Here is a 27567-nt window from a genome sequence, read left to right as displayed (position 1 = left end):
AAACCCACGATCAACTGGACACATGGAATCACCGATACGCAGACTTCCGATCTAACCTTGCCCTGGAAGCGTTACAAAAGACCTCACATCACAAACTCTGGTATTTATGGTTGTTTCCGAATTTTTCTTTATCCGTTTTTCTATTGAAATGGACACCACATTCATTATTTAAACATATTCATCTCTCACTCCGGCTCTCTAGCTCATTTCTGGTTACATTTATTGAAGTTTAATCAAATGCTCTACTACGGAAAAATCATGCATTTTCATAGAAGGACAAAACCCTGAAAACAAATTAAAAATACCATCTACCACATACAAGACAACTGATTGTGTAACAGTTGTCTAACGAACCCTGGAAGACAGGTCTGCAGTTGCAATCCGATCTTTCGGATGTTCTCCGATTTTCTGTGCATTCCTCTTTAAGGACAATGATGAAGCAGTGGGGAGGCATGGCTCCTGCCTTGGCATGAACTGCTGCCTGGCACCCTCTGAATTGGCACTCAGGACATATGGCCCGTCTGCTGAGAACTAAATTTGTCAACATTACAGTCCTTTATTGTCTTTGCAAATGGATGAGTTATATTTAGGCAATGAGGAAAGAGAACACATTGCTGGAAACACAGATCTGAGAGAAAAGGGGGTGAGAGGCTGACAGGAGGGATGTCAGGGGATGCTCTGTGTTAATGACATGATCTGTTACTCCATGTTGCAGGAGCGATGCCACTTTTGCAGGTCCTTATTGAAATGTGGCTAGTAATTTAAGGCACAGACCGGCCGCCGTGGTCGTTTGATCAAACTACCACGGCAAGTGTAATCTGAGAGAGAAACATTGGCACATCGATAATCTGGGCTAAAAATAGGAGAAGACAGAACAGTGTGCTTTTCTGCTCCATCACTTTTATGATCAGAGAAGCCCAAATGCGGTTTTTTGGTGTGATTTTCTATAGGTTTCTTTTGCTCCGCCAATAAACCATCAGTAAATGGTGTGTGTGACCACCTCCAATAAGCACCAAAATTAAAATTTTATGATTTACCATGATTTATTCATCACTCTTTCCAGCATAATGTAGGTTCAAGACATCTTTCTATGGGGGTGTTCTTGTATAGTTATCACATAAATCAAATTAAAAGAACATTTTTTTTCTCATTATAGATTTGTCTGCTAAAAATAAACTGCATGAGCAATGCCGACTTACGTTGGGAGAAAAATGATAACTGATCTCCAAGAACTGATCCAAACACATTTACCACAAGCCAGGACTTTGACCACTCCAAATACTTTAGTGAATGCCCAGGCTCTGAGTCCTTCTTCAAATACCACTTTACAACGAAGATCAAAGTCTTTCCTGTAACAGCAGAAAGCCAAGAGCTGATCCACAATCTTCTAGCACAAACCACTACAAACGCTGGATTTTCCCATCTTAGCCTATGAAGGATTCAGAGCGCCACAAAGAAATCGCTCGTCTTTCCTTTGAATGTGGCACAGTGCTAAAAGATTGAGGATGTTAAGGTCAAGACAGTGACACGCTGTTTAAAGAAGCTCTTTTGACATCAAGAGACAGTCATAAAAAGTAATTGCTTTCAAGCAATTAAGCACGTTTTTTTAAATTTAGAAAATGAAAGTGCAACAAATTTCAAAAGTAGAGCACAGACATTGTGACTTAGAAATGTATTGCATCTACACTGTACATCTTTGAAAGAAGTTAATGTAATGCTTTTAATGTAATTAATAGAGCACGGATCTGTACTAGGACCACTGCTATTCTTAATATACTTTAAGATCTAGATTCTGGAACAATTAGTAAACTAGTCACAACTGCAGATGATACTATATTAGGAGGATAAGCAAACACTGCAGAAACAGCAGCTAAAATTTAATAAGATTTAGATACAATTCACAACTGAGAAAACACCTGGTTGATGTTTAATGTAGACATGTACAGGCAAGTGCAAGTAGGTAGTACTAAACCTAAACTAGAAATACAATAGAGACAGAAGAGGCTTCGTATGAAAAATAACTAGGGTATTGATGTAGACAAGTCATCCATCTTCAAGACGATGTGGGGAAGCAATTAGTAAGACAAACAAAACGCTAGATCATATAGCTAAAAGTACAGGATTTAAATCACTAGATTTTCTGTAAAAATTGTATAATGCATGTACAGTAGGACCTGGTTTAATTCTTGACCTGGCCTGTCTGAGTATGTGGCATTTCGAGGATAACTGAAAATACAGGGATATCCTTAGGAGAAATAGCCATTGTAATGCTGTATAGTGTCTAGTTGTAATGAATATGCAATGATCTCTTCTCAACACCCAGTCATGGTAATAACAGAGAGTGACGACAGCTGTACTCAGACTGTATAACTTCCTGAAGAACCGCCTGTATTCAGAGTCCCATGGGGGAGACACCTTGTATGTGTCTTCTTGGGTGAAAAGGCCTTTTTTTAAAAAAATGAAAACTCATTTCAGGCCTTTGCTGAACTGACTTTTTGCATCCCCTGAAGAAGGCTCCACGGCCTAAATGTTTTGTGTTTTCTTTCTTTTTTTTCAGCATGGAATAAAGCTATTACTTGTTCCTGTACATAAGTAAGGCCTCATTTAGAATAATATGTATAATTTTGGTCACCACACTCTAAAAAAATATTGCTGCTCTGGAACCATCCAGAGAAGAGAAAACACATTCACTCCTGAACAAAACTGACAGAGGTGCTTGGATTAATTAACTACTAGCTACCACATAGACTAGATGGGCAGAATGGCCACTTCTCATTTGTAACCTTCAACATCATTGTGATCAGAGTAAGCAAGCTCTTTTTGTGCAGAATTTTGTACTATATATATGGACAGCCTGCTGAGAATTAAATTTGCCAACATTAGATCTTGAGAACTACTGCCAATTTCTAGCACAGAGCCCATTGGCATGTATTGTATTTTGGAGGGGAGAAAGGCCACTGTAAGTAATAATCTGAATGGAGACAAAGGGTTGTTTACGCGATTGTTTACACATGCAACAACATGCAGAGACCCATTGCTCTCTCTTTCTGCAGATTTACAACTCTGTCCCCAGTTTCTAAGCAGTCACTCAGTAACCCTCCAGTGCACTCTCGGAAGGCTTCCTTTCCTGAGTTCCGAGAAATAATTCTTCCTCTCGTTCTGTGCCTGCCATTTCCTTTCGCTGTGTTTCTGCCTGTAGACACAGAAGTAAACTAAATCACTTAGGAGAAATCTGAGCAGCGCTGTATTGCGTAACACAGGAATTATCACTGCCAGGGAAGCCAGCAAACAAATGCAGAGGCCTGTGGGAGATGGAATGCAGTGAAAGCTCTGCTGACCACCTAAAAGAAAATTTCTACCATTGCTGGCATCTCAATTCCCACGTTTCTTATCAGATTCCATTTGCTGCTGCAGTTTCGCAGGCTGTGAAGGGTGGTTTTGAATGAACATGCAGATGGCTCTTCCCAGACTCCTCCTGAAGCATGCCTTGGGACACAAGCTGCATGCTTGTCGTCTCATTCATTTTTGCTCGCAGTCTTTCGACAGCAGATCCTGTGCACGTTTCTAAGTGCTTGCTTGGGAAACCCTGGAAGCCTCTATGAAATGTAAAAACCTTTCAAAGTCATATTTCACAACACTAAAAACTGGAGGGTTTCCAAACAAAGGGACTAACTGGGAACCAAATCGCGATGCATCTAGAAGGCAGTCTTAATAAAGTCAAAGCTTTTTTTTCCATTACTCATGCATTTTTGTTACATGTGGATTTTCTTCATTCAAAACGTAAGACAGGGTAAAAGAGGTCTTACCGTGTTTAGCTATTCACATGTCACTATGCTGCTAATTAGCTTATTAATGACATCTTAATAGGGTCTGCATCTAGTGTGCTTAACATCTAGCATTGGTCTACAAAATGCTATTATGCTGCTGGCAACAGTTTAGGTCACAATGGTTTAATAAGACTGTGCCCTAAAGCAAAAAAAATCATGCAGGGTGTCTTGTTTCTGTTCTTGCCCCATATACAGTACTACATCTTGTCCTAGCCTCAGTCACACTGGCGTTCTGTTTGTCCCTGATGGGATAAAAAGTGTTGAATTTCTAGCACTGTCGACCTTTTTCTGCAATGGTTACTTGCTGTGAACTGCCATCACACCACATGACCATTACCTATTTTGAGTTCTGACTAAACTATTCTGAGCCCAGAAGAAAGCACATCTGGGAAAGCAATGAATTACATCTGTACTACATCAAGGAGGAGTCCTTGTCTTCCACGTTTCCCTGTGTTCTTATAATTTGCTCCTTGTGTGTCTTGTGCAGAAAGCTGGGTTGTTTTTTCTAGTGCAGCTTTTGCTCCACTTGCAATTTGCAATCTTAAATACCCTCTAGCCAAAATAGTGATATAAATCTACTTTAGAGTAGGAACAGAGTTATGTCTGCATGTGTTCACACATTGAAGCTAAAAATGTACATTCAGTCCACCTCACACAAACCTATTGGCATATGACCTGGGAAACAAGTACCATACAAGTGAGTTTCACACCTGCAAAGAAGTTTCACTAAGGGTTTTGTGTTAAGATAGGGTACTTTCAGAGAGTAATCCTGGAGTATACCAAGATATTTCCTAGAGATCAGGTCACACAGAAAATTACTCTTAACAGACACAGAAGCAGTAAAACTGGCCTGAAAACACATTCTGGCACAGGACAGGCAAACTTCAGGCAATATCAGGGAATAAAAAAGGGCCTGAAATGCTAGAAACACATGGAACATGTGTACTGCTCCTTTAAAGCAAATAGCGGTCATTCAGGAAGAAGGAGCCACAGCTTTTTGTGTATCTGTAATCTGAGGATAGTGTCGGCAACTTTTCTGCATTTCGAACAGCACCAAACTGTTTTATTTACTGGCATGGAAATGGAGCAAGCTGTTTGCCTTGGATCAATGTCTGATGTTTTTTTTATACTTATTGGAAAAAATCAGCTGTTTTAGTCATGTTTGGCACGGGACTGCGCTCGGCCGTGTGGGTGACGTCAAGCCCAGATTAGAACTCGAACAAGCCGTACTTTGAGAAGGCTCCAGTCTGCCTGCTCGCGCGCCGCGCTCTGTAATGTTGTTCTCTGGACGGCTCATCGGGCCAGCAGAGCCCGAGCTTTTCTTTCCATCCTCGGAACATTTCCGAATCATAAACCAGGGAGGGTGGGGGTTTCAGTTCTTCGAAGCAGGACACATCATTTCCAGCACAAAGATATCCAGTTTGCCAGACCCTGTATAGGGGGAAGCACTATCAGGAGGCACTGCTTCTGGCAGTGAGAAAACTGAAGTGCAGGTCATGGATTGGCTCTGATACTGCTGGATAAACAAACTTCTCCCGGATAAGTCACAGGGGTCATTGTTTTAAAAGGGGAGTGACTGGGGTAGGGATGTCAAAGAGGAAGATATCACATTCCAGGAGATTCCATCCCATGGCACGATGGACTAAACGAGGTATTTTCCACACTCAGAAATTACAGTCAAGGACACTGGTACTCACACCCTAAGCAAAGAAATTTGGTTGTGCAAAGCATTTGTCTTTATCAAACGCTGCAAATTAGCTTAGGCCTATGTGATAGCTGTTCAACACAAGCAAACCCTTTGATATTTCTGTCTTACATCTCTCCTTTTGACATTCAGCTTGAATCACAAAATTACCCAATGCTTTTTCAGTGGCTTCTCAAGTGTTTGTCCGTTTTAACACTGTTTTTGTTTGTTAGGAGAACGTCACTTTTCTGGGGTGAGATTTCATTGCCAGAGTCTCTGTGGGTGGATTAGGGTATTGTTTGCCCTGGCAGTGGCATTCCACTGTTGTTGTTGTCATTTAATTGTTTGCACAGAACATGAAAACATCTGTCCATGAACACAGGTAAACGAACTGAGCAGTAACGGTGTCATGCACAAGCTGTTTTACACTCTGTTCATCTGAATCTGTCTTCACTGCAGCTCGGCATAATTAGCACATCAAAAAGATTCTCAGTCCCATCTGAGGAATCCCAGATCTCTCAGTCTGCTTGTCATGTATGACAGAAGAGTGCTGTAATGTTAAATTCCTGGAGAGTATGCACTAAAAGAAGATCTCTTGTCTAAAGCAATGGGACAATCAGTGCTTTTTTTTCAGGCACCAAGTGAGAGCTGAGCTTTTGAGTCACAGGTCACATAGAGAAGGGTTTTCCTCAAGTTCAGCCACTTACTTCTTTTTCTTAAAGAAACATCCATGCTGTGTTTTATACAGGCTGCCAATGCAATGGCAATTGTTTTTAAATACTCACAAGCAAAAACATGGCGATACGGCAACAGACTAACTGCCAGTTACGAAACTAATGATGGAAGAGACCTAATGAGACCCAAAGCACCACAAGTCTAAATTAACAGACAATAAATGGTGCTGTGTTGTCTTCCATGGTTCCTGAAAGAGAAGCAGTCATGTGAGCGAGCACTGCACACGACAGACTCATTCCCCAGGAGTCAAAGCAGCTACTGTATTAGACTGGAAGGTCTGTCCTAGGTGCTAATCATTAGCCATACTTATTGGTGTTTTAAAGTACCTCACTCCAACTTTGGACTCTCTCTGAACACATCAGAGTCCAACAGTGGATATCTGAGCTAAAACTGACAAAGTATGAATAAAACTGCGAGACAGGACTGTCAGCATAGAGCTCTGTCCTCCTGCAACCAGCAGGTGCACAATGGTCACTGGTGACTTTGTGTGGGTGAGGAGAGGATAGACATTGTATTTGACCACATCTGGGAGGGAACACAAATCAGCCTGAGCAAACATATCACATTCATACTTAATCAATATGTAAATAAAACAAATAAATAGTTCTCTCCTGACTTAATGGATAGTGCAATGTAATTAACTCTGGCAGGCTGAATTTATTTTTTTTTTCAGATATCTCCGTGAAAAAAAAGAGGTTGCTAGGCAACATTAAACATCTGTAAGACTTTTGGAAATTATTTAATTTTGAGATTCGGTCTCCAGGGTTACGGCAGGAAGATAACATTTCAAACGGTTTCAGGTCTTTTCTGCAGACTGCAAATTACCAGAAGGCGAGGCTCCCTTTCCAGTGGCAATTACTGACAGCCAGCAGACCCGAGTTCCCAATCCAGGGCTTTTATAGACTCGCTTTGTAGGATGGAAACACCGGCACAGACTGAGAAATAGTATTAGCAAACACATTTTGATGCCTTTTATCACTACAGAATACTGCTAAATACATTATCTCCAGCTTCTTCTGTATCACTGGCTCATCTCAGTAAACTTAATAAAACCGACAACTACCTGCACTGCATGTCTGCAATAAACCAAACTGCACTGCCATTTTCATGATAGAACCTTCCATATCCTATATTAGCACACAGGCATGGCCTATACGGTCCGCTTCCGACAGACACAACTACTGGAACTGTAAGATGCCATTTAGATAGATTTTTCTGTTAAACCAATGATTTACATTTCACAGCCAAAACGGGGTCAGTAATGAAGAGCTCTTGCAGCAGCTAGACAAACAATCACACGTGCAAAGCGAATGTACTGTCGTGGTGTTTGGGGTTCAGCAGTCAAGGCTGTACAGCCGCACAGCAGCGCCAAACTTAAAGCTGTACATGTTTCAACCAGCCACCGACTACCGACTACACTGCTACAAGAACTCCTCATGGATAGTTATTGGGTTTTGAGACTGGGGTGGTAATGACACAGCACTACCCACTGGAATGGACCAGTCAGGAAGACTGTTCCTTCAAGTAAACGATGCTTGCCAGGTTCTGCACTCAATGACCATAGAGTGTAGCTTCAAGCATAGAGGAAATGCAATATATCTGCCTTTCTTTCAAAGCTCCAGTTGTTGAATAACTGCACTCACATAACTGCCCGAAATGCCAATATCACATGACCACAAGCACAGGATGCTAGCCGTTCACAAAACACTAAATAGTGCTGATTAATTATTAACTCCTGAAATAAATGCCAGAAATATGTACACGCAAATCATGAGGGTCTAGCAAAAAGGAATGTTCTGATAGATGCAATTGTCATTACTACGTACAAAGTCTCAGGGCAGGTTGGTTCTCATTGACTTTGATAATTCTGTTAATTCAGCAACTAAGTTTTTAACATGTAGCAGGCCATTTTAAGGATGCTTTGTTAATCATAAAAATAAAAAGATTGAATTCATCATTGTTGTCATTATTTCCTTTGAGTAAGAAAAGCTGTGCTCCTAGCACACAGCTGGCATTCCATGGATTAAATACTGCTCCCTTAAACAGGCAGGGCCCAAATAGTTTCTGAAAGACCCTTCCACATGCTGTGAGTCAGCAATGCACTCCATTTTTAAGTGTCTTTTTTATCTGTTCAAGACAACAAACTGAAAACATGGATACAAAAAAAGAAAGAAAATTAAACAACTTATTTTCACTACACCATTTCAGTAACTAAGCTACTGTTGGCATAGGAATAAAAAGCATTAGACTTGAAAAGATGTGCTACAAGAGTGCCAAAGATTATAGCAGAGCCTTTCTCCTCCCATTTTTATGTCCTGTTTTGTGAGCAAGTCACATGGAAGTGATCACGTTACTCCTGTCCTAGAGCCCTTGCACTGGCTTCCTATCAGGTTTCGTGTTAACTCTCCTGCTCACCTATAAGCCATGGCTTGGCACCTCAGCACCTGTCTGTCTTATTATCTTTCTACGCCCAACTCTGCAACCTTCGTTCATGTGGGCGGAGCGGTGGCTCTGTGGCTAAGGATCTGAGCATGTGGCTGGGAGGTTGTCGGTTCAAATCCTGCAGTCGACAGAGGAATCCTACTCTGTTGGGCCCCTGAGCAAGACCCTTAACCCCAACTGCTCCAGGGGTGCTGTACAATAGCTGACCCTGCGCTCTGACCCCAAGCTTCTCTCCCTGTCTGTGTGTCTGTGTCTCATGGAGAGCAAGCTGGGGTATGCATAAGACGAATTCCTAATACAATAAATTGTATAGGGCTAATAAAGCAACATTACATTACATCAGACTTTGTCCTCCAATCTCATCTACAATACTACGGATGACATGGTCTGCTCCTGTTTGCCATATCAGAGAATAACTTTCCTGAGCGCTTTCAAACACAGAATCAAAATATTCTTCTAACATCCATTTAACTGATGTCGGTGTCTGCCCCTTTGCATCTTCTAATGCCTTCTAAACCCTTTTTTTAATTGTCCCCATACTCTTTTCTCCTCTCTTTGTTATTTTTCTCACTGTGAATCTTTTTGAGAAGCTGCTTTTAAAGGCGCTATATAAAATAGCAATAATCGCAGCACTAAGATTTTTTGTAATTATTTAATAAAGATTCAGAAAAGAGGCCTTGGGAGACTTTATACACAGAGGTGACAACATAACCATTGCAAAGGATCCCTAATGAGAGAACCCTCAGTAATTAAGGAGCAGTGTAAAAAGACAACAATGGAAGTTACCAGTACAGTAAACAGCATCTGCTTTAACCTTTCATATGAGCTACTGACCCACATTAGCTGCAGGGGTTCAATCAAGTTTTTTTTTCCTTGGTCTTCCTCTGCTCTGTCGCCACTGCAATTTGATCTCTGCTTTTGAAATTCAGCCTTCGAATGTGAGCCTCTTGGCTTATCATGCTATACTTCCACTAGAAGACACTTAATTACTAAGGTTCGACACAGGAATGGGTCTGTCTGCAGGCCAGAGGAGAACCCCCTAATTAAGGCAAGTCAACTCTGTATCTCCATCCTCTTCTCCAAGCTGGCCAGCACACTTGGAGCAAACCTTATGAGCTGTGTTTTCCCTGCGCTACATTTTTCACTTGTGACTAAAGCATGAGTCACTGCAGAAAACCTTCTGTCACTCCTTCAAGTCACTTCTCTCCCCACTCAGGCAGACATTCTCGTTCAGAAAACACACACTAGACGGAATACTTCTCTAAATTAAAAACATACTTTTTCTCTCCATTTCTCTCTATCCCTTCAACAGAGAGCATTTCCCACAGATCCCCTCATTAAATCGACCAAGAATGTTGCTCTGCACTTCTAGAAAAGGTGACACCCCAATCTAATACTATACAAAGACAATTCGGGAAAAAATATGTTGATTTCAAACAGCAAAATAAAAATCAGAAAATGTCCTTCTTTACTCAAATAGAAACTGAAATTGTCAACAATTTGCAACATTTTACAATGAATTATTTAAATCAAATTAAAACAAGCCAAGTAAAAGCTGACACAATGAGAGCATTCACTTACAACGCACGTGTGAGAAAGATAAATGCTGTACTTGTTATTTTCATTTCAAAATGTTCTCAGATTTTATGTAAAGCACTTTTTTTAAAGTATGAAATGCAACATCCCATATTAGTGCCATATTAGTGCATAGTACATGTATATCTCAGGCAATATATACTACTGTTCGTATTCAAATATATCAGCATATAGATTGCATCTGTACAGCTTACATTTCACAAAAACAGAGATGAAAACAAGACAAGTGGACAGATAACTGCTTGCACTCATTTGACATAGGTGACACTTTAATATGTATTTTAAATACAACAAATTACAATGGGTTCAAGGCCTCCGATTCAAATGCCCTTAGATGTCAGGCTAACCAACCTGCAAGCACTCCATTTTATTCAGTTCTCTGGGTATGACACACAAAGCAGTACAATGTTATTTAAGTGGGATTTTTTCAGATTTCCTTTGTTTATTTTCAGGGCATTGTTTTATACTATGAAATATTTTGACTGTGACAGCTCGTTTTACTAATCTACTTTCATTGGCAATCAGCTTACTTGGCTGATGCTGTTACCCAAAGAAACTCGCACTTCTACCTATTTCTACACCTGAACATTTCACTAGACCAATCTGAGTTGAGGGTCCTTACTCAACAGCACAACAGCATTGCCCTACTTGAGAACTGAGCCCACAGCCTCATAGCTATAACTCCAGAGCTTTAACCACTACTCCACACTGCTGTCATCTGCAGTCTTTGTGGTACAGTTTTTGGTTCACAGACAACACATAAAACTGTTTGGGCTTTTCCAACATTTCGATTTCTGCTAACAAATATTCAAAGCAAAAGCCAGCCTTTTTGCACAATCCACAAAGCTAAGTGAAAGCAGGCAGCGGGGAACTTTCTGCCAGCTGAAGTGGTCTCGTGCTTGTGAAGGAAAATGTCTTTTTGGAAAAAAAAAGCGAAGTATATTGAAGGGTTACAAAATATTTACGCTCAGTTTTTTTTAAGCTATGCTGTTACCACTTTTGAAGCCTTTTTTTAAAAATAGGTACATTATGATTTAAAAAAAAAACCTAAACACTTTATTGCTTTCTCTGTTCTCGTCATGGGTTATTGCATTCTGTGAACTTTCCACTACTGCACTCCACTGTGAAACCCACTTGCTTCACAATGTACCATATAGGTATATGAGACAGGGGCCTCAGGGCAACTCTGAAACCCACTAGGTTGTACCCCACCGATAAGATAATGGAGATAGGATGTCCTACATCTCGACTTTGCTAAAAGCTTAAAGAGAACTTCTAAAAAAATGTCCCCTGTTGCTTTTCTTGCTTTGATCATGTTTCAGTCCTGTGAAACCACTCTCAAATGGTAATTTCAAAAAGTGAGGAGGAAAAAAGTCAGCTTGACGCAGCATGCTGAAGCCTGTGCAGCACTGATATAATTCCCCATCTCATTCGGTGCCCTTTCACAGGGCCTAACCTAACAGGCTGCAGGAACTGAACATTTAAAGTCTTAAACACAGAAGACTAAGGAGAGTATTCAAACGAGTATTTTGAATCTTTAAGGGCACTAACTCAGCAGACTTCTTCCAAGCAAACAGTGAAACACAAACCCAGAGGCCACACACAAGTGCTTTTAAAACTGAGAATTGGAAGCATTTCTTTACCCTGTTAATCCTGTTTACAAAAAAACGTAGTGCTACAACTAGATTTACTCAGACAGCAAATAAAAGGCATATGTAACATAAAAAAAACCAAAAATCTGATCCTTAAAGTCTGCTCCTGGCCAGCTATTCAATTCAGCAATGCTTTTGAACATTCTTCGAATCTTTCAATACACAATGAGTTGTGGGAGTATGGAACAAACTACCCAGCCATGTTGTTGAAGCCGATACACTGGTTTCCTTCAAGAAACAGCTGGAGGAGATCATCGGATCAATTAACTTCTAACTATTAAACAGGCTAAAAGGGCCCAATGGCCTTCCTGTCGTTTGTAACATTTCTGACACTGTTATATCCTCAGCTGGAGCAAGGAGAGGCTGCACTGGCCTTCTCCGACTTCAGTGAAAGTCTGTGACTTGTTGGAACACGCAGGCTTGTAGTGTTGTCGGTGCGGGACGCACTGCTCCTCCCAATTCATTTTTACTTTAATCCAACCACATATTCACACTAACTTTTAGTAGTAAATATTTCTCACTACTGAAGATACCTAGTCACAACGAGAGTTTAAGGAACACAGAGACGTAAACTTGAAAGCCCCTCACACCTTATTTAGTGAATTTATTGATTTCATGCAGTAAGCATTCTTATGAGCCTTGAATCTAGGCTGAATGCTATTACAGAGCCTAGGCCACTTTGCCTTGGGTTTACTGTACACATTTTTTTCCTGCTTGTAACGATACCTGTTACTACTGGTTTGTAAATTCTGAGTGGTGAGATGATGTGTGACAATGCTAGAAACCCCAGCACTTGTTTGCTTAAATTATAACAAGGGAAAAGTGAACAAAATCTAATCAAGTTCTCACTCAATCATGCGATTTCAATGCTTAAGCACTGCTGAAAATTGTCACTACTTTTCTAATGGGATGTTAACAGCTCCTTGTCACTTCCGCCTACTAAGTCTATGGTGACGGCAGTATCAATGCCACCTGCCTGTGGCTTCCAAGCCCTGATCTCTCATTTGGACTCAAACTAGCAGCGTCTCACCCTTTCCTTGCCATGTGAATCAGTGGAGAAAGGGCGGGTCTTATCTCGCCTTGCCATTGAGGTCAGCAAACTCAGCCACACATCCTAGTGAGCATGGCTTGGAAATCCAGAACAGGGAAACCCTCACAAAACTGGGCACTGCTGGAACTCAGTTAGACACGCTTTCCAGCCAGAATCCCCCCCAGGTGCTGTGTGGAGTACAGAATCAGTCTGCCAGTGAGTGCCCCTCAGCTCCGGGTGACCAAACCACATACGAACCCTCAGTGAAAGAAAGCCAGCCCGTTGGTTCAGTACGATATACTTCGGGTATTGTACTATAGCTGCTGTAGAAACTGTTCTTATTATCATACTCATTGTCATGGCTGTTGTTAGTCATTATGGTAGATGCTAATTTGTTACTATTATCATTATAATCATTATCATGAGTAGCATTATTCTTGCTCATTAATGGTGTTTGCTGCCAACACTAAGTCTTTCAAAATTCCCCCCCAGAAGTTCTTATTGTAAGCATGTGCAATACTGCACAAGTCTAATGCACCAGACATTTGAATGAAAACTTACACTCTGAGTAACAGTTTTTTATCTTTGAGTTTGTTCAACCATATTTACTTACATTCTAGGATGTAGGATATTATGAATGTTAACGCGGAAGAGTCTATCCACAATTGTGCTCGCTGTATTAGATGCTGCATTAACTTCAGCATCTGAAACTCTCTGAAACAAAGAGTTTTCTTTTTTGAAGCATACTGATCTCTTTACGCAAAGCTGCATCACTATGCAGCCTTTGATCTTTTCGAGGTATTCAGTTTTAATTGGAGAATTTAACACTACAATCCGCTGTTCAGTACACTGATCCCTTCTAATCATTACTTTCGTGTGTGCTCCACTAGAAACCTGCGTATTGCACAATTGTACTACCTGAAGAGCAGATTTGATCCAGCTTGTCGAGTAATGACATCCTTGCTCCTCTTGACAACACAACAAGGCTAATATTGTCTTTCAGAAAAGCTGAAAGCCAAGACACAACATATTTCATACGTACATGAAGCATGCTTGGTGAAATTATAGCAATTTCCAAAACAAACCATCCCTCTTAGACTCGATTAATAACTAAATTCAGTCAGAAGGTTGCAGAAGTAGAAAATTATTACTCCCCTTGCATTCCTAGTGATTAATTTCACCCATTTTTATGTCGATCTTTACATGTGTTCCTTGGACTATGTGTTTCATCATCATTGTAAAAGCCTGTCGATCTACGGTGTTCGAAGCTAAACGGAAAATAAATAAAACTAAAATAAATAAATGTCTGACAATATAACAACAGAAATTATTTTTAACTAAAGGCATGCACTCTTCCTTTCCTCAAGGTTACAAAGCTTAAGAAATCTGCTGCCATTGTCTCCTCAATTATTTTCACATTATTCCTAAGCCAGTGTCACAATAAAGGCTCTTCTCCATTACTGTGACTAAGTTCAGTCTGTGTCAAGTTCCCTGTTGGGTGTCTCCTAAAGTGACAGAGAACAATATTTACAATAAGGTAGTCGGCCACAGGCTACAAACCAAAACATTTAATGCACAGAAGTCAGGTACTGATGTGCCAAAGGAAAGGTGCCTTAAATGTTTTAAATAAAAATGATAAGAATTCATATTTGATCTTTATATATCAATCTTAAGTAAACATCACGAATGTTATCCTAGTATCCTAGAAGGACCCATACAATGATGCACAATTTCTAAACTCATCACTTTACTACAGTAAAACTGCAATTTAGTGTCAAGGTCATCACCAACTGACATAGAATACCACTAGCTTTTGGTATTCCACCTGAGGAGAAAACTGTCAAATGTTCACTCAAGACCAACAGTCGAAAGAGCTTTTGAAGTCGGAGCTTTTGCTAACACAATAATATTAACTTTTTCAAGTTACTTTACAGACCCTAACACTACATCATTTCTATTTTCCTATACTTGTGGGGATGGATGTTTTCCCTGAACAATGTGTATTTATATCGAAGCGAATGCAGCGAAATAGAAAAGTGTATATGTGCACAAATGTTGAATGGATACGTTAAGTGATATATCCACCCATTTGTGCGAGATCTTTTTAAAGGATCAATCAGATGAAAATCAATTTGGGAACAGCAAGGAGTTCTTAAAACACTTTCATGGTGCAGCACTCCCTTGCCTTGACGGAATGAATTAAATGACAGCTTGTAAAATGCTTTGTGAGTGTGGCCTATTGAGACCAATCTGGAGCGCCGATATCCTCGGTTCACTGCCCTGTGTTAGCTAATGATTCTCTAATCACAGCACCAGCGACGGGTTCACCTTTGTACCAAAAGTACAGATCTGTCCCAAAGTGTGCCCCCATCCGGATGGCGACAGGAGCAGGCTCCCTGGGTGTACTGTAATTTGCACGGCGTTTTCGTTAAACGGTTAACGTAGTGTTACTGTACCAGAGAGAAGAGGTTGGAGTGACAGTCTTCAAGGCTCGCCCCGTTAGCCACCCAGTTCGCTGCTGCAGTCATAATCGTCCACGGACCGGGTCGTCAGTGCTGGGCATGTCGGAATCCTGGGTCGGTACCGAGACCGAGCCTCTTCGGTTCCCTTTCCACCAGACGAACAGAACTATCCACGCCGTCTCCAACACACGCTGGGTTCACAACCAGAGCAGAGGCGAGATTTGAAATTATTCCCCCCCCACCCCACCCCCCCCAACGAAAATATATCGATTAAATAATATCCACCCCCCCCCCACCACCACCACCACCACCCCCCCACCCTGTCGTAGTGAATCCGAACCGGGTTGAGGTGAAACCCCAGTTAAATGCTGTCTTTCCCCCCACTGTTTCCAGGCGTCACTCCAATCGGATCGTATTTTGTAAATCCCAAAACGTGCTGGCCGATCGGTGCCGATCCGAAGGATTCCAGGTCAGCGGGTCCGAACCGATTCCGAACGCAACCCCACACACACAAAAAAAAAGACAAATCCTCGTTTCGTTAATCCAAGCAGGAGGAGGGGGGAGAAGCGTCTCACTGTACATCCAAACAAGCCTTCGTTGTTGTTACCGTATTGATTAAATAACAGTGTAATCCATACACGCTCAACCTCCTTGTCTTTATTAGGGGCTGGGAAGGGGGGGGTGGTGGTGGTGGCAAAAAAATTGCTGGAGAAAATAGAGGAAAAAAAAAACTGATCAATAACAAAAGCGAAACACTGTTTCCATAACTTCACACACAAACCACTCCGTCCTTTGAACAGCGTTTATTATTTTGTTTCAACCACAAACAGCAGAAGGAAGGGCACTGACAAAAACGCTCGGAGTCACATACAAAAGGTGCGCGATGATATCCCGGATTTGTGAGAGGTGATAGGAGCGAAATAAATAAACATCCAGCTGGAAGCGACCGAAATATCTCTCTCTCTCTCTCTCTGTATATATATATATTTCTTTCTGTTGGAAAAAAGAAAAAGAAAAAGGCTTCGGTCAGGTCCTGAAGATCCTTGTTGAACGGGAAAATCTGACGAGCGCAGGAAACGGAACAGTAACGAGAGATTTTAAAAACACACACGCAGGAATAGAGATCGCATGGCTCGCAACATAATGCCCCCGTTGTGATAGTTTTTGCGAATTGTAATAGTTATTTATAGTATTTCTTACCACCAACATGCCCTGCGAGTGTAGTACACACTACGGGCAAAAGAGGGGCTGTTTTCTTCTGTTTCCACTTTGCTATAACAGGCTACAGCTGCATACTAACACACACACAGACCTAGCGAAGGTTGTCTCTTCCGTTTTGTTTATAGAAGAGGAAAAACAGCGACGGGTCTCGGTGCCGAACGGTTTAATTTTCGGTTTCGACTTATGTCTGTATACATGTTTCACGCCACATCCAAGAAAAAGTATACTTCCCGTCCATCATCGGTGTTGGGGGGGGTGAAATGCAGAAAACGAGACGAAACGAGAGTTAAAAAAATCCTCTCCCCCCCCCCCTTTTTTTTCTCCTTTTTCTGTTTAATAATGACGAAACGTCCTCCCCCAGCAGCTGAAACGGGGATTTGTTTTCAGGAAAAAAAAAGAGAAACGCGTATTCTTTACACGAATAATGATGATAATGGTGATCGGCGCCTCGGAGGGAACGATGACACTCCAGCAACGATGCCGATACTGTAATTTCGCTTTTGGCGCTGTATTCAACACCCCCGGCTAGCACCGATCGCACTAAGGGAAGAAAAACCACTGGAAACGGCGGTGTCGCGATGCCTTAATCCTCGAAAACCAACCTCGACAAAAAGAACGGGAGATTTAAAAAAAAAAATTTAAATCATGAAGGGTGGGTAGAAGGTTTCGGGGTAAAAAAAAACAAACAAACCCGGAGAGTTGCTAATTTAATGTCGCTATGTCTCCCTTCCCAGGCACTGTTTGTGTCTCGGTGTCTTTACTGTTACATTGCCGAGCGGAGTTGAGTGTCGGACTGCCTGCCTTCCTGCGCTCGCAGCCTCTCTCGCACTCCGCCGGCCCACCGCGCATAGCGATGTAATGGCGGCGGCCAGCAACGGACTCGCCTTCCCATTCAACACGGGAGGGAGGGTGGGGGGGTTCACGTGACCGCGGCCGAGGCTCGCTCTCGCACACACTCGCGCGCGCGCGCGCACACACACACACACACTCTCGGCTCCGTCGCGCGCCGCTAGAGGCGCTGTTCCGCACGTTTTCCGTGGTTTTTTATTTAAAATTTGATTTCATTCTGGTGCGGCTGTCAAGCGCTTCAAACTGAAGCGACCGCCTCCCACATCCCACCTTTTTTTTTTTTTAAAAAATATTTTCAGTAAGGAGCTACAAGTTTTAACCAAACTTAGATCTTTATGCATCACTATGTAGAATTATAATAATGTTTAAAAGGCTTTAAAAGAGAGCAGCAAGTCAATGCACCTATTTTATGTCAAACTTCATTTTGCACCCCAACAGACTTAGAGTGAAGGGTTTCCTGGAACGGGCTGAGCAGTCTGTGATTTTAATTGATTATAGTACACACCTTTACACGATAACTACACTGTCGTCCCACTAAGAATAGCCCTATACATCTCTCCATGTGAATTTATACACGCAGTGGACTCATACTGCAGTTGTGGCTGTCGTGTCTTTTTCTTAAAACTTCCCTTTAAAGCTGAACACCAACACTAAACACTTTGTGAGAAAACACTGCTTAAAGTTTTCAATGTATCAAGACGTCATTTTAAGACCGTTTTAATTACGATCCATTTTCATTTTGAAACATAAGATGACTTATACAGAATCATTAATAAATACAAAAAAAACCTGTAAAGCACTGCACTGATTTATATGTATACAATTGATCAAATACCCCGCTTAACTGCAGAGATACAGTATCTGTTTTTAAGACGCATTTAGAAAAATAAGAGCCCTGCATGCTTACTAAGAACTCGTCTTTGTTTTAACGCTTGCAGGCTCTTCCCACTCACAGGAACACGACTGAACCCGAAGGCGGGGGATTAACTGCCGATCCGGCAGCCTGCTCTGGCCCTGCAACGTGTAATTAAGCCGCTTCAGGGGTTTACCACTGTGTCTGCAGGTACCGCGCCGGATAGATCCCCATATTTGTGTTCCTTGCCCCCGTTTTATTTGAGGTCTAGGGGAAAAAAATGAAAGATTTGTTCTAGGACCCAGAAGTGTGAGTTCTCTTTCTGTCCGGAGCTCTGTGACCCAGCGCTAGGAATAGCGGATCCGAGGGGGAGCTGACCAGGTTAGTCTGGGTGGCTGCGGTGGGACATGCTGACACACGTCTCGCCTACTTCAGACCTACAGTATCTGTTTCTGAAGGCAGCTATTGTGGCGTATTGCACTGCCTGCTGCCATTAGACCAGGAACGTACAGTGATATGAGTCACTGGCACGGGTGTAAAAATAGTCATGACACCCTACTGCTTTGTGATCCTTATCTAGTTACTTGAATATCTAAAACTGAAGACTGAGGGTGGCTCTCCCATGACTAATCAAAACAACAACAACAACAACAACAACAACATTCCCCTGTCACACAAAATGAAAATAAAGGACTCCCTTCTCTTCACTACTAGTTTCTGACCATTTTCCACTGGGCACATATACAGTACAGTACACAACTATGAAAGAGTTAGACAATGAGAATGATGAAACCTGTGTATATAAAAAAAGTGAGGTTATGCAAAGCCTTGCTTCTAAATCTGTTCTCAGAGAAAAGTTGTCGCAAAAAAGTAAGGATAATTTGGGTTTCAGGCATTTATTTGATTGTTAATAATAAGCCTCTTTAAAATAACTAGAACTGCTCCTTCATTTTTAATGAAAGTCTTTGAATTACACTTGGCATCCTAAGTGAAGCTTACCTGCTTGTTTGTTGTGGAAATAATTCATGAAGAAAATGTCATTTGTTCCTAGAGTCTCTGAAAACCTAGGGATGAGATTAATCCTGAATATGTAAATATTGATTTCAAAGCATGCTACATTCACTACAAGGAACTAAAGGTGAAAGAATTAGACCAAGCTTAATTGTAAGCAGAATTGCCTGATTTTTCTACAGGTGCAAGAAAAAGGAGTGTATTTGAAACCTGTATTTGAAGAAGCCATCCACTTATTATCTAACTACTTTATCCAATACAGGGTCGTAGAGGAGCCTGACCCTATCCCAGCAAGTACACCCTGTACAGGACACCCATCCACTGTAGGACAGACAGACACAAACACCAGGGCCAGTTTTCCCAGAAGCCAATTAACCTACAAATATGCCTTTAGACTGTGGGAGGAAACCGCAGCACCCAGAGAAAACCCAGACTACATGCAGACAGCACCCCCAGGAACTGAACCCAGGGCCCCTCCACTGTAAGTCAGCAACACTAACCTCTGCACCATGCAACTACAAACACACACAGAGGAAGAGAAGGGGGGCTGCAAAGGCACCAATGGTGTGTTCATGATAAAACATTGCACACATGACTACATTCAGAAGTATGACCTAGGTTACTCAGGCACACAGAGACTCTCTTTTATTTGGGACAGCACTTCATTTTTACGCTAACAGGTGTTGTAGCAGGCGTGAATAAGATGGAGCCATCTACTGTCAGTAGGAAGCCCACTGGCTGTTGTGCAGTTGTACAGCAGAGCGATTAGCGTTACTGCCTTCGACTCTGACCTTGGCTCTCACAAGCAAAGCTCAGCCTGCTCAGTACTGAGATGGGAGAGCTCCAATGAAACCAGTTTGCTGCAGTTGATGAACCTGTAGTCTTTCTGGACCTAAACGTCCTTAGGGAGACACTGTGCAGTAGCCTGCCTTTTGTTCAAGACATTAAACCAAAGCCTTCACTTTGTGAATAAAAATCCCATAGAAGTATTTGTAAGTGTAGGTGTGCTAACCCAGATGTCCTTTGGGCTTGCACAATCTTGCTTTTCTATCAGCAATCCCACTGGCGAAGCAATTGCCCTCCTGTCTATCCCAGTCTGCTGTGCAGTGAGGCACCAGGTATGTAATAGCAGCTCCATGTGTGAGATGAGCTGGTCCTTTCCAATGTGTGAAGGACTGTGGGAAGCATCCTAGGAATTAAAAGATGCACCTTACATCTGCGAGTAACGCATTACTAACCTTTGCAAAGTTAAATAATGACATACTGTACAGTATAGTTTTTGTACTTTGTGGGACAGTATACAGTATATTACATATAGCGTTTGGAATGCCTTTTGATTCATCAGAGATTCGTTGATTAAATTATTGTAAACACATTATATACTATACGTGTTAATTACTTTTATGTAATTTATTTCATGCTGCTTTTGAGGAAAATGAGTTATTTCATCTTTGTAGATGCACTGGAGGCTTGTTTGCCAAGGTGTCTCTGATGTGACTGTGTCTGCCTGTCAGGCTGAATTCCTTGAAATGTGGACAGATGAAAATTTGAATGAGGAGACAAAAGCCTGGTTTCCATTTGTAATTGTAGAGAGTGTTTCAAAGAAAAAAAATAAGTGAACTTAAATAATAGCCTGTAATGGGCCAGTCCTAACTCCATCCCAGTAAATAAATCAGTGAAGTGGTCAAGAGAGAGATAAAGATACTCACGGCCAAAGCTAAAGACAATTTCTCACTCTGCTGCAGCACAACCACCTGGCCGACTGGCTGATCAACTGCTCCTCTGCTCACTTGTGTTCCTGAGGGACTTCATAATCAGCAATATTTCCATTCCAGAGAACAGCTCTAAAACATTCCCACTTGCATTTTTGATTGAAACAATAATTTTGTTTGTTTTTTTTTTTGTATTGTGCAACTGAAGTTGCAGAGCGCCTCCCTGCCTCATGCACTGTTGGGTTAATCCAGTGCATCAATCCAAGACCCCCCCCCCCCCCCCCAGTCTCTCACATCATGAAGCAACTATTCCCAGCATAATTTCAAACATTTATAAACACGGCAATGACTTCTTCAGCTGAGGAAACAAAACCATGACCCGTGACCAAAAGGTGAGGGCTCTGGGAAGCCAGTGTGATGATGTGGCTTAACAACTCTGTTTTCACCAGCATTCTACAAGTCTGTCATGTTGGATTAACTGTACACTTTTGGTATAGGCTTTGGCCTTTTTGTGAGCGTCTACGTCAGGCTCTCCCTGATCCACAAAGCCCAACTACCCGTTCCTGATGTACACACATTGTGTCCTCCACACACATAACCTCAAATGCCAATATGGATAATCTGTATATAGGTGGCAGGGCTCACAGACACTAGATAATAGCAGTTGTTTTCTATCGAGTAACACTTATCCTGTTAAGCACATCCTAATTTAAATGTTGTCTTCTGATTCTAATCACTAATTTTCTGTCTGACATCTATACAAACAATCGCTTCTGAAAATTTTATTATAGTGTCCCATCCTGGTAACCTAATTATAAAACTCAGGTTGACCTATAACTCTTGATTTTATAGGGTAAAAATTACATGGATCTAGACTCTCCTAATTTTTAAATGAAGAATGCGATATAAACATTTTGTCTTGCTCCTAGCTTTCAACATTTACCAGTGTTTCAGGTTTCTTGGTCTTGTTTATGTCATGTGGGTAAATTTCCTTTAAAGGCACTTAAAAATTTAAATACAAGACAATTAATTTATGTTATATCGCACAGAGCTGGTGTTTATTTTTATGATCAATGTAGTCATCAAACCAGAGATACACTTACAGTATTAATATTCCTGGTATTTCCCCTGACTTGGGGTGAATGGTGAGGTGGGGAGTTAATTCTCGGAAGAACAGGCATCAATACACAGTGCCAACCCAATCCCACAAACCTGATTGGCAAAACTGTGTGTTTTTATTTGGGAAAAGGTGTTTAATTGAAAGGTGTAAAGGTGTTTCTGGAGACCTCTTTGCTAAAAATGTGAATTTCTGCTGCTTGCTTTCTTTTTTAAATGCAAAAAAAAAAAGGAGAGATGAATAAGAGGTAAAAGGGATTAACTGACTATCTGCTGACTCAAAGAAAGAGACATTCATTTGGAGTTTTTCTCTTTTTCTCACTTGCTTTCCAATTCTGACCTCACAGCTGTGTTTTAACATACCAGTATGTTGTCAATAAAAGTGTTACTCGCTTTTCATCCAAATGGGAGCTGGAGCCTATCTCAGTAAGCAACAGGACGCCAGTCCATCACAGGGTAGACAAAGAGACACAAACACTCACACCAGAGGCCATTTTCAAACTAGCCAATTAACATACCAGCATGTCTTTGCAATGTGGGAGGAAACCAGAGCACCCAGAGGAAACCCATATGAACAGGGTGAGAACATACAAACTCCACACAGAAAGCATGGCCTCAGCACATTCAAAGTTTCCTAAAAGAAATGTCGCCTTTTCTTTCAGTAGTTAAAACTGATTAAAGGTGTCTGTCCCACCGCCTCCTGTTGCAAAAATACTGATCTCACCTTACTTAGTATTTCTAATTAAACTTCTATAATACAACTATATACATTTTTCAGGTTCATATAACTCTATTGACATGACCAATGAATTGCAGTATTTGTAAATCAATAACAATTAGAAGGACATTTACAACACTTCAATATGATAAAAATGTTTCCTTTTACAACCCGCTGAACTACAAGTGCCGTAGGCCAGTACAGCATGATTTCACCAACAGCTGACCAAGTCAGTAACTCTTTGAATCTGTCTAATTAACAGATACAGATTTATAAAACATCTTTCTGACTCATCCTTCCGATTCCTTTTTGACTAAATAAAATATTTTTTTATTGAAATCAGAGATCGGCACTATTTCCAACTAAACTTTTTTGTTACATAAGGGGCTTTTGTGTTGCTTGTCACATTGTAATCTGTTCATTAATAATCTAGAGAAGGGTCAAATTTGCAGTTGGAAGTAAACATTTAAGTTGAAACGTTATCAATTCCCTGTCCACAGTTATGGTCGCAGATTGAAGTAAAACAAGTGGAGCACTATTCCCTAGGCTAGTCCTCAGATTATTTTACCTTTTCTTCATGCATGACAGTTTTTATGCTGTGTAGACAAGACAACAAAGTATTCAGAAGATCTGCAGAACCTCTGCTATTCCTACGGTCAGAGTGCGGTTTCTGTCCTGCCAGGACTCAAACACATGGAGCATCCATGCCTTCTCTGACCACACCTCAAGAGTGCCCCCAAGAGGACTTTGAGCTTTCAATCGTGTTTCCATGGCTACAGTTTAAAACTAAAACTAATTTAGCAGCAACTCAGTAAAAGGTTTTGTGATGAAAATTGCACTGAATTGCATGACATTCTTGTAGAATCAGTTAACATTTTTATGTACAGAGACAGAAGGGTATATCAATGTTATCAGTTATCCTGTACAGGAACTATCATGTAGTCTGGTCAAAACAATTATATCAGTAAATTTCCTCAGATATTTTTCTCAATAAAATGTATGGGTTTCTGTTTATTTTTTTTGAAGCTGGGTTTGGATTAGTTATAATTTAAATATATTTATGATATCTAAATAAACAATTCCATAACCCTTTGTTCCCCTGGTACCAAGAGATGCTAATAATAATTAACTACATTTATATACAACATTTTTTTTCCCAAAACATTTTCATATACTGTAGAAAGAGACCCAACTCAACAACCACTGATGCCAATATGCACCAGCAGCACAGTGGGGAGTTGGTTTGGAAGGTCTAACTCATTCCTATACAGTCACAGCAGATGATCCTCCAAGAAAAATGGGAGGGACTAGGCTATCCTAGATTGTCACAAATATTTCAAAACATTGTGGAACAGATGCTTTGTTCTGCACATCCTGTGCAGAAACTCGGCGCATGTGTATTTGTCCGTGTTGAAGCCCATGGCTTCCATATAATTTCCTGGAAAACATGAAGAAAACATTCTAGAGCAGCCAAGCTTGGGAGTAGAGTGAATTAACCCATTGTGAGACCCTGTCCTGCCAAAAGCAGCTGATTACCCAGTTAATATCCAGAGCAGTGAAACACAGTACTCCTCTGAGCAATGCTGCTCAGGGAGAAACAATTACACTGTTGCTGGGCTCTCCCGTTGGCTGCTGTCCAGCTCAATAGGCATGTTCCTGGCAGGTTTTGTGAAAAACATGCTCCTTTTCTGGAACAGGCCCAATCTAAACTATTGCAATATCCTTCTTTCTCTGTCATCTCAAATGAACCAATTTCTGAACCAAGTTTCAGCTCATGGTTCAGTTTTTCCTCTCTACATCTTCATAGTGATTTTGCAATAATTAAAATTCATGCTTAGGTGACTTAAATGACAAAGAGTGGATATCCAGAAAACACTAAGAATTTCTACTTGAATATTTGTTTCTGTTTTTCTACAATTATTATACCTTTATATGCTTATCATGTGATTTTGTAAACATACTGTACCAACCATAAAAAACCTTTCACTCTATGCATGTTTTTGTTTAGATTTGGGGTATTGGTTTAATGTTTTTTGATGCCATCTGAATTAATTGATCACTCATGACTCACTCAACTGAATTATCTTAATAAATTACCTGATTAGCAAGGAAGTTGATTGGGCGCAGGTGAAAGATGCATTCCATCGAATGTCAAGCCTTATGAAAATCAAGAAAGGAAACAAACTGTGTTTGTGTCTGTCTAGTATACCATCCAGTAAAGGTTACTGCTTGCAAGGAACCCTGAACTAGAAGAAGCAAGTAGAAAATGGATGGCTCAGGCCAAGTGTGATGGTCTTAGCAGGAGAATTAAGTCACTGCACTCCACTTGTAGTGATTGATGACCACTTTACTACACAATGCTAGATTTATCAAGTCCTGGAAGCCTGACTTGTTACCCTTGCTTTTGTCTCAGAACAACGTTACAGTAAGAAATCACACATCGTCATTCTGCTCATATAACAGCAACTTTCCTGCAAGATGAATATGTGACAGCTATGCTATGGATAAGCTACTAGTCAGACTAGAGCCCCACTGAACACTGATGAAGTGGGCTGATGTGTGGTATCTTGGGCACAGATACCAGTGAATAGGCACATGCTTGCCAAGGCTATACAAGAAAAATGGGACAGAATCCCACAGGGCAGCATCTGCACCCTGGCGAAAATCATATGTCACAGATGTACAGCTTGTATTGACTCTACGGGTGCTCACAGACACTACTAGATCATGCCTTTCACAGTAGACACTCTATGGATCATACCTGTTGATGAGAACTGTTAACCAGTACAATGAATACTCCTGTCATGCCTGTTCAATAAAATGTCAGCCCACCTGCTACAAATAATGTGGTATTTTCCTGATCATAACTTTGTTAATTAATCACAGTTATAATTGATGGGTTTCTTTTGATGCTCAGTATAATACTATTCTAGTCAGGAGGCAATAAAGAAGTTACTATTTAGATATTAAAATTAAAGAAACACAATAAACTCTTCAGCCATCTGGTACAATCGTAGGTGAAACATATGAAACACAAAAGTTAGAACTGCTGTATCATCATTCCTTGATCTTCAAAGCTGCATGGACCTACAGTGATCCGTTGGAATGACCAGGTCGGAGTCCTGACCTTCACCCAATGGAAGTGCGTTGGAAGGACCTGAAGCCAGCCATTCATGCAAGACATCCCAAAAATATTGATGAATTGAACCCGTTCTGTAAAGAGGAATGGGCCAAAATACCACCAACAACCGACGTGCAGGACTGATCAGCAGCTACAGGAAACGTTTTGTTGAGCCCATAAAGCTGCTAAGGAGTTTACACTAGATTCTTAATCTAAAGGTTCACATACTTTTTCTAACATAGACTGTTTAAACAATATATTCAATATAGACAAGGAAAAGTGCAATTGTGTTGTTTTCCGTGTTTAATCAAATTGTGTTTATCTATTATTATGACTTAGATGAAGATCAGATCACATTTTAGAAGCAATTAACACAGGAATAGAGATAATTCAAGAGTTCAAATACCTTTTCTCACAAATGTATTTTTGCAACCAGAAGCCACATTAAAAAAAACTCTCAAACAAGAGGAAATATATACATTTTTATCCAAAAGTAATGCAATAATCAAATGCTGGAAGTGACAAAAAATGTATTTCTGCACTCATGCTTTTAAACTGCGAAAACTCAGGTACACAATTTCTCTCTATTTTTTTAACAACATGTAGAATCCCTGAGTGACTCTGGTGTTGTAATTTAGGAATGCTGTCTGAAACCGGAACAATAGAAACTGTGGCCCAGTGAGAACAGAGAGGGTGGCTCTCTCAGCTTTGCCTGGCTCAACAAGGCCTGAGCTGTTTTCTAAGTGGCTTCTGAAAGATTGGCCTGGTTTGTGGGGGCCTGGGATTTTGCTGGAGGATGGAGGGCAGTCAGGGAGAGTAAATTGATTGTCCGAATAACAATAAACTGAGGCCAACAGCAGCTCATCCATCATCTTCTCTGGAAAGTTTCAGCAGTAAAGAGAGCAAATGAGGGACTTATGGCCACTTCAAGCTGCTCTTTGGTGGGCTTAGCATCTGTGGAGCCATTTAGGATGCAGAAGGCTTTCTTTAGCAGCTGCACCACAAGTGTTTTTTCTGCTGGGAAACCTGCTGTCCGGTAATGCATTCTTAGAATCCTTACTTTGAGCTACCTGACCACAAACGCTCCTGGACCTTCAGGCTACTTAGCGCTACAATAGCAGACACAGAAGGAACGTCTTCTACCGTGCCTCACCCATGCTAAATATCGCCTGTGGCTTCCCCCTAGAAACTGAGTGTTCTCTAAGAAACATGTCGGTTAGGGCCTCCACTGAAGCATGAGACCACCGAGCACTCTCATGTGAACTTGGAGGTTTCTTGCCAAGATTATTTGACTTCAGTTTATTTAGTTCACAACTGAAGGCAATTTAGATGTGTTTAGTATATCTCAGCTCATTAAGCCTAAGTGCAATACTTATTGGATTCATTGTAGTTATGTGGTAAACCCGCTTTATGTCTAAGAAACACAGGGGTTTTGTTTCCATTAGAGGATCCAGCCATCCATTCGGCCAGTTCAGGGCTGTGGGGGAGGAAGAGCCTCTCCGGACAAGCAATGGGCACAAGGCAGGGTACGCCCTGGA

General features: G+C 41.1%; 1 protein-coding gene across 3 annotated transcripts in view; it reads right to left on the bottom strand.

Moving 5' to 3' along the window:
- The window catches only part of LOC148641747 (mediator of RNA polymerase II transcription subunit 13-like), a 91205-nt gene extending 73699 nt beyond the window's left edge, over window positions 1–17506 (bottom strand). For 2 of the 3 annotated variants that reach the window (XM_088618531.1, XM_088618534.1), the window contains exon 1: window positions 15423–17506. In XM_088618531.1, the coding sequence (XP_088474657.1) occupies window positions 15423–15494 (72 nt within the window). In that variant the 5' untranslated portion in view covers window positions 15495–17506. The remainder of the gene's footprint in view (window positions 1–15422) is intronic. The other variant, XM_088618533.1, reaches the window with a different exon arrangement.
- Window positions 17507–27567: the final 10061 nt, after the last annotated feature.

The sequence above is a fragment of the Lepisosteus platostomus genome, chromosome 24 (assembly GCF_059453375.1).
Source record: "Lepisosteus platostomus isolate fLepPlt1 chromosome 24, fLepPlt1.hap1, whole genome shotgun sequence".
Classification (NCBI taxonomy): Eukaryota; Metazoa; Chordata; class Actinopteri; order Semionotiformes; family Lepisosteidae; genus Lepisosteus; species Lepisosteus platostomus.
This window is presented reverse-complemented; position numbering and strand designations above follow the sequence as displayed.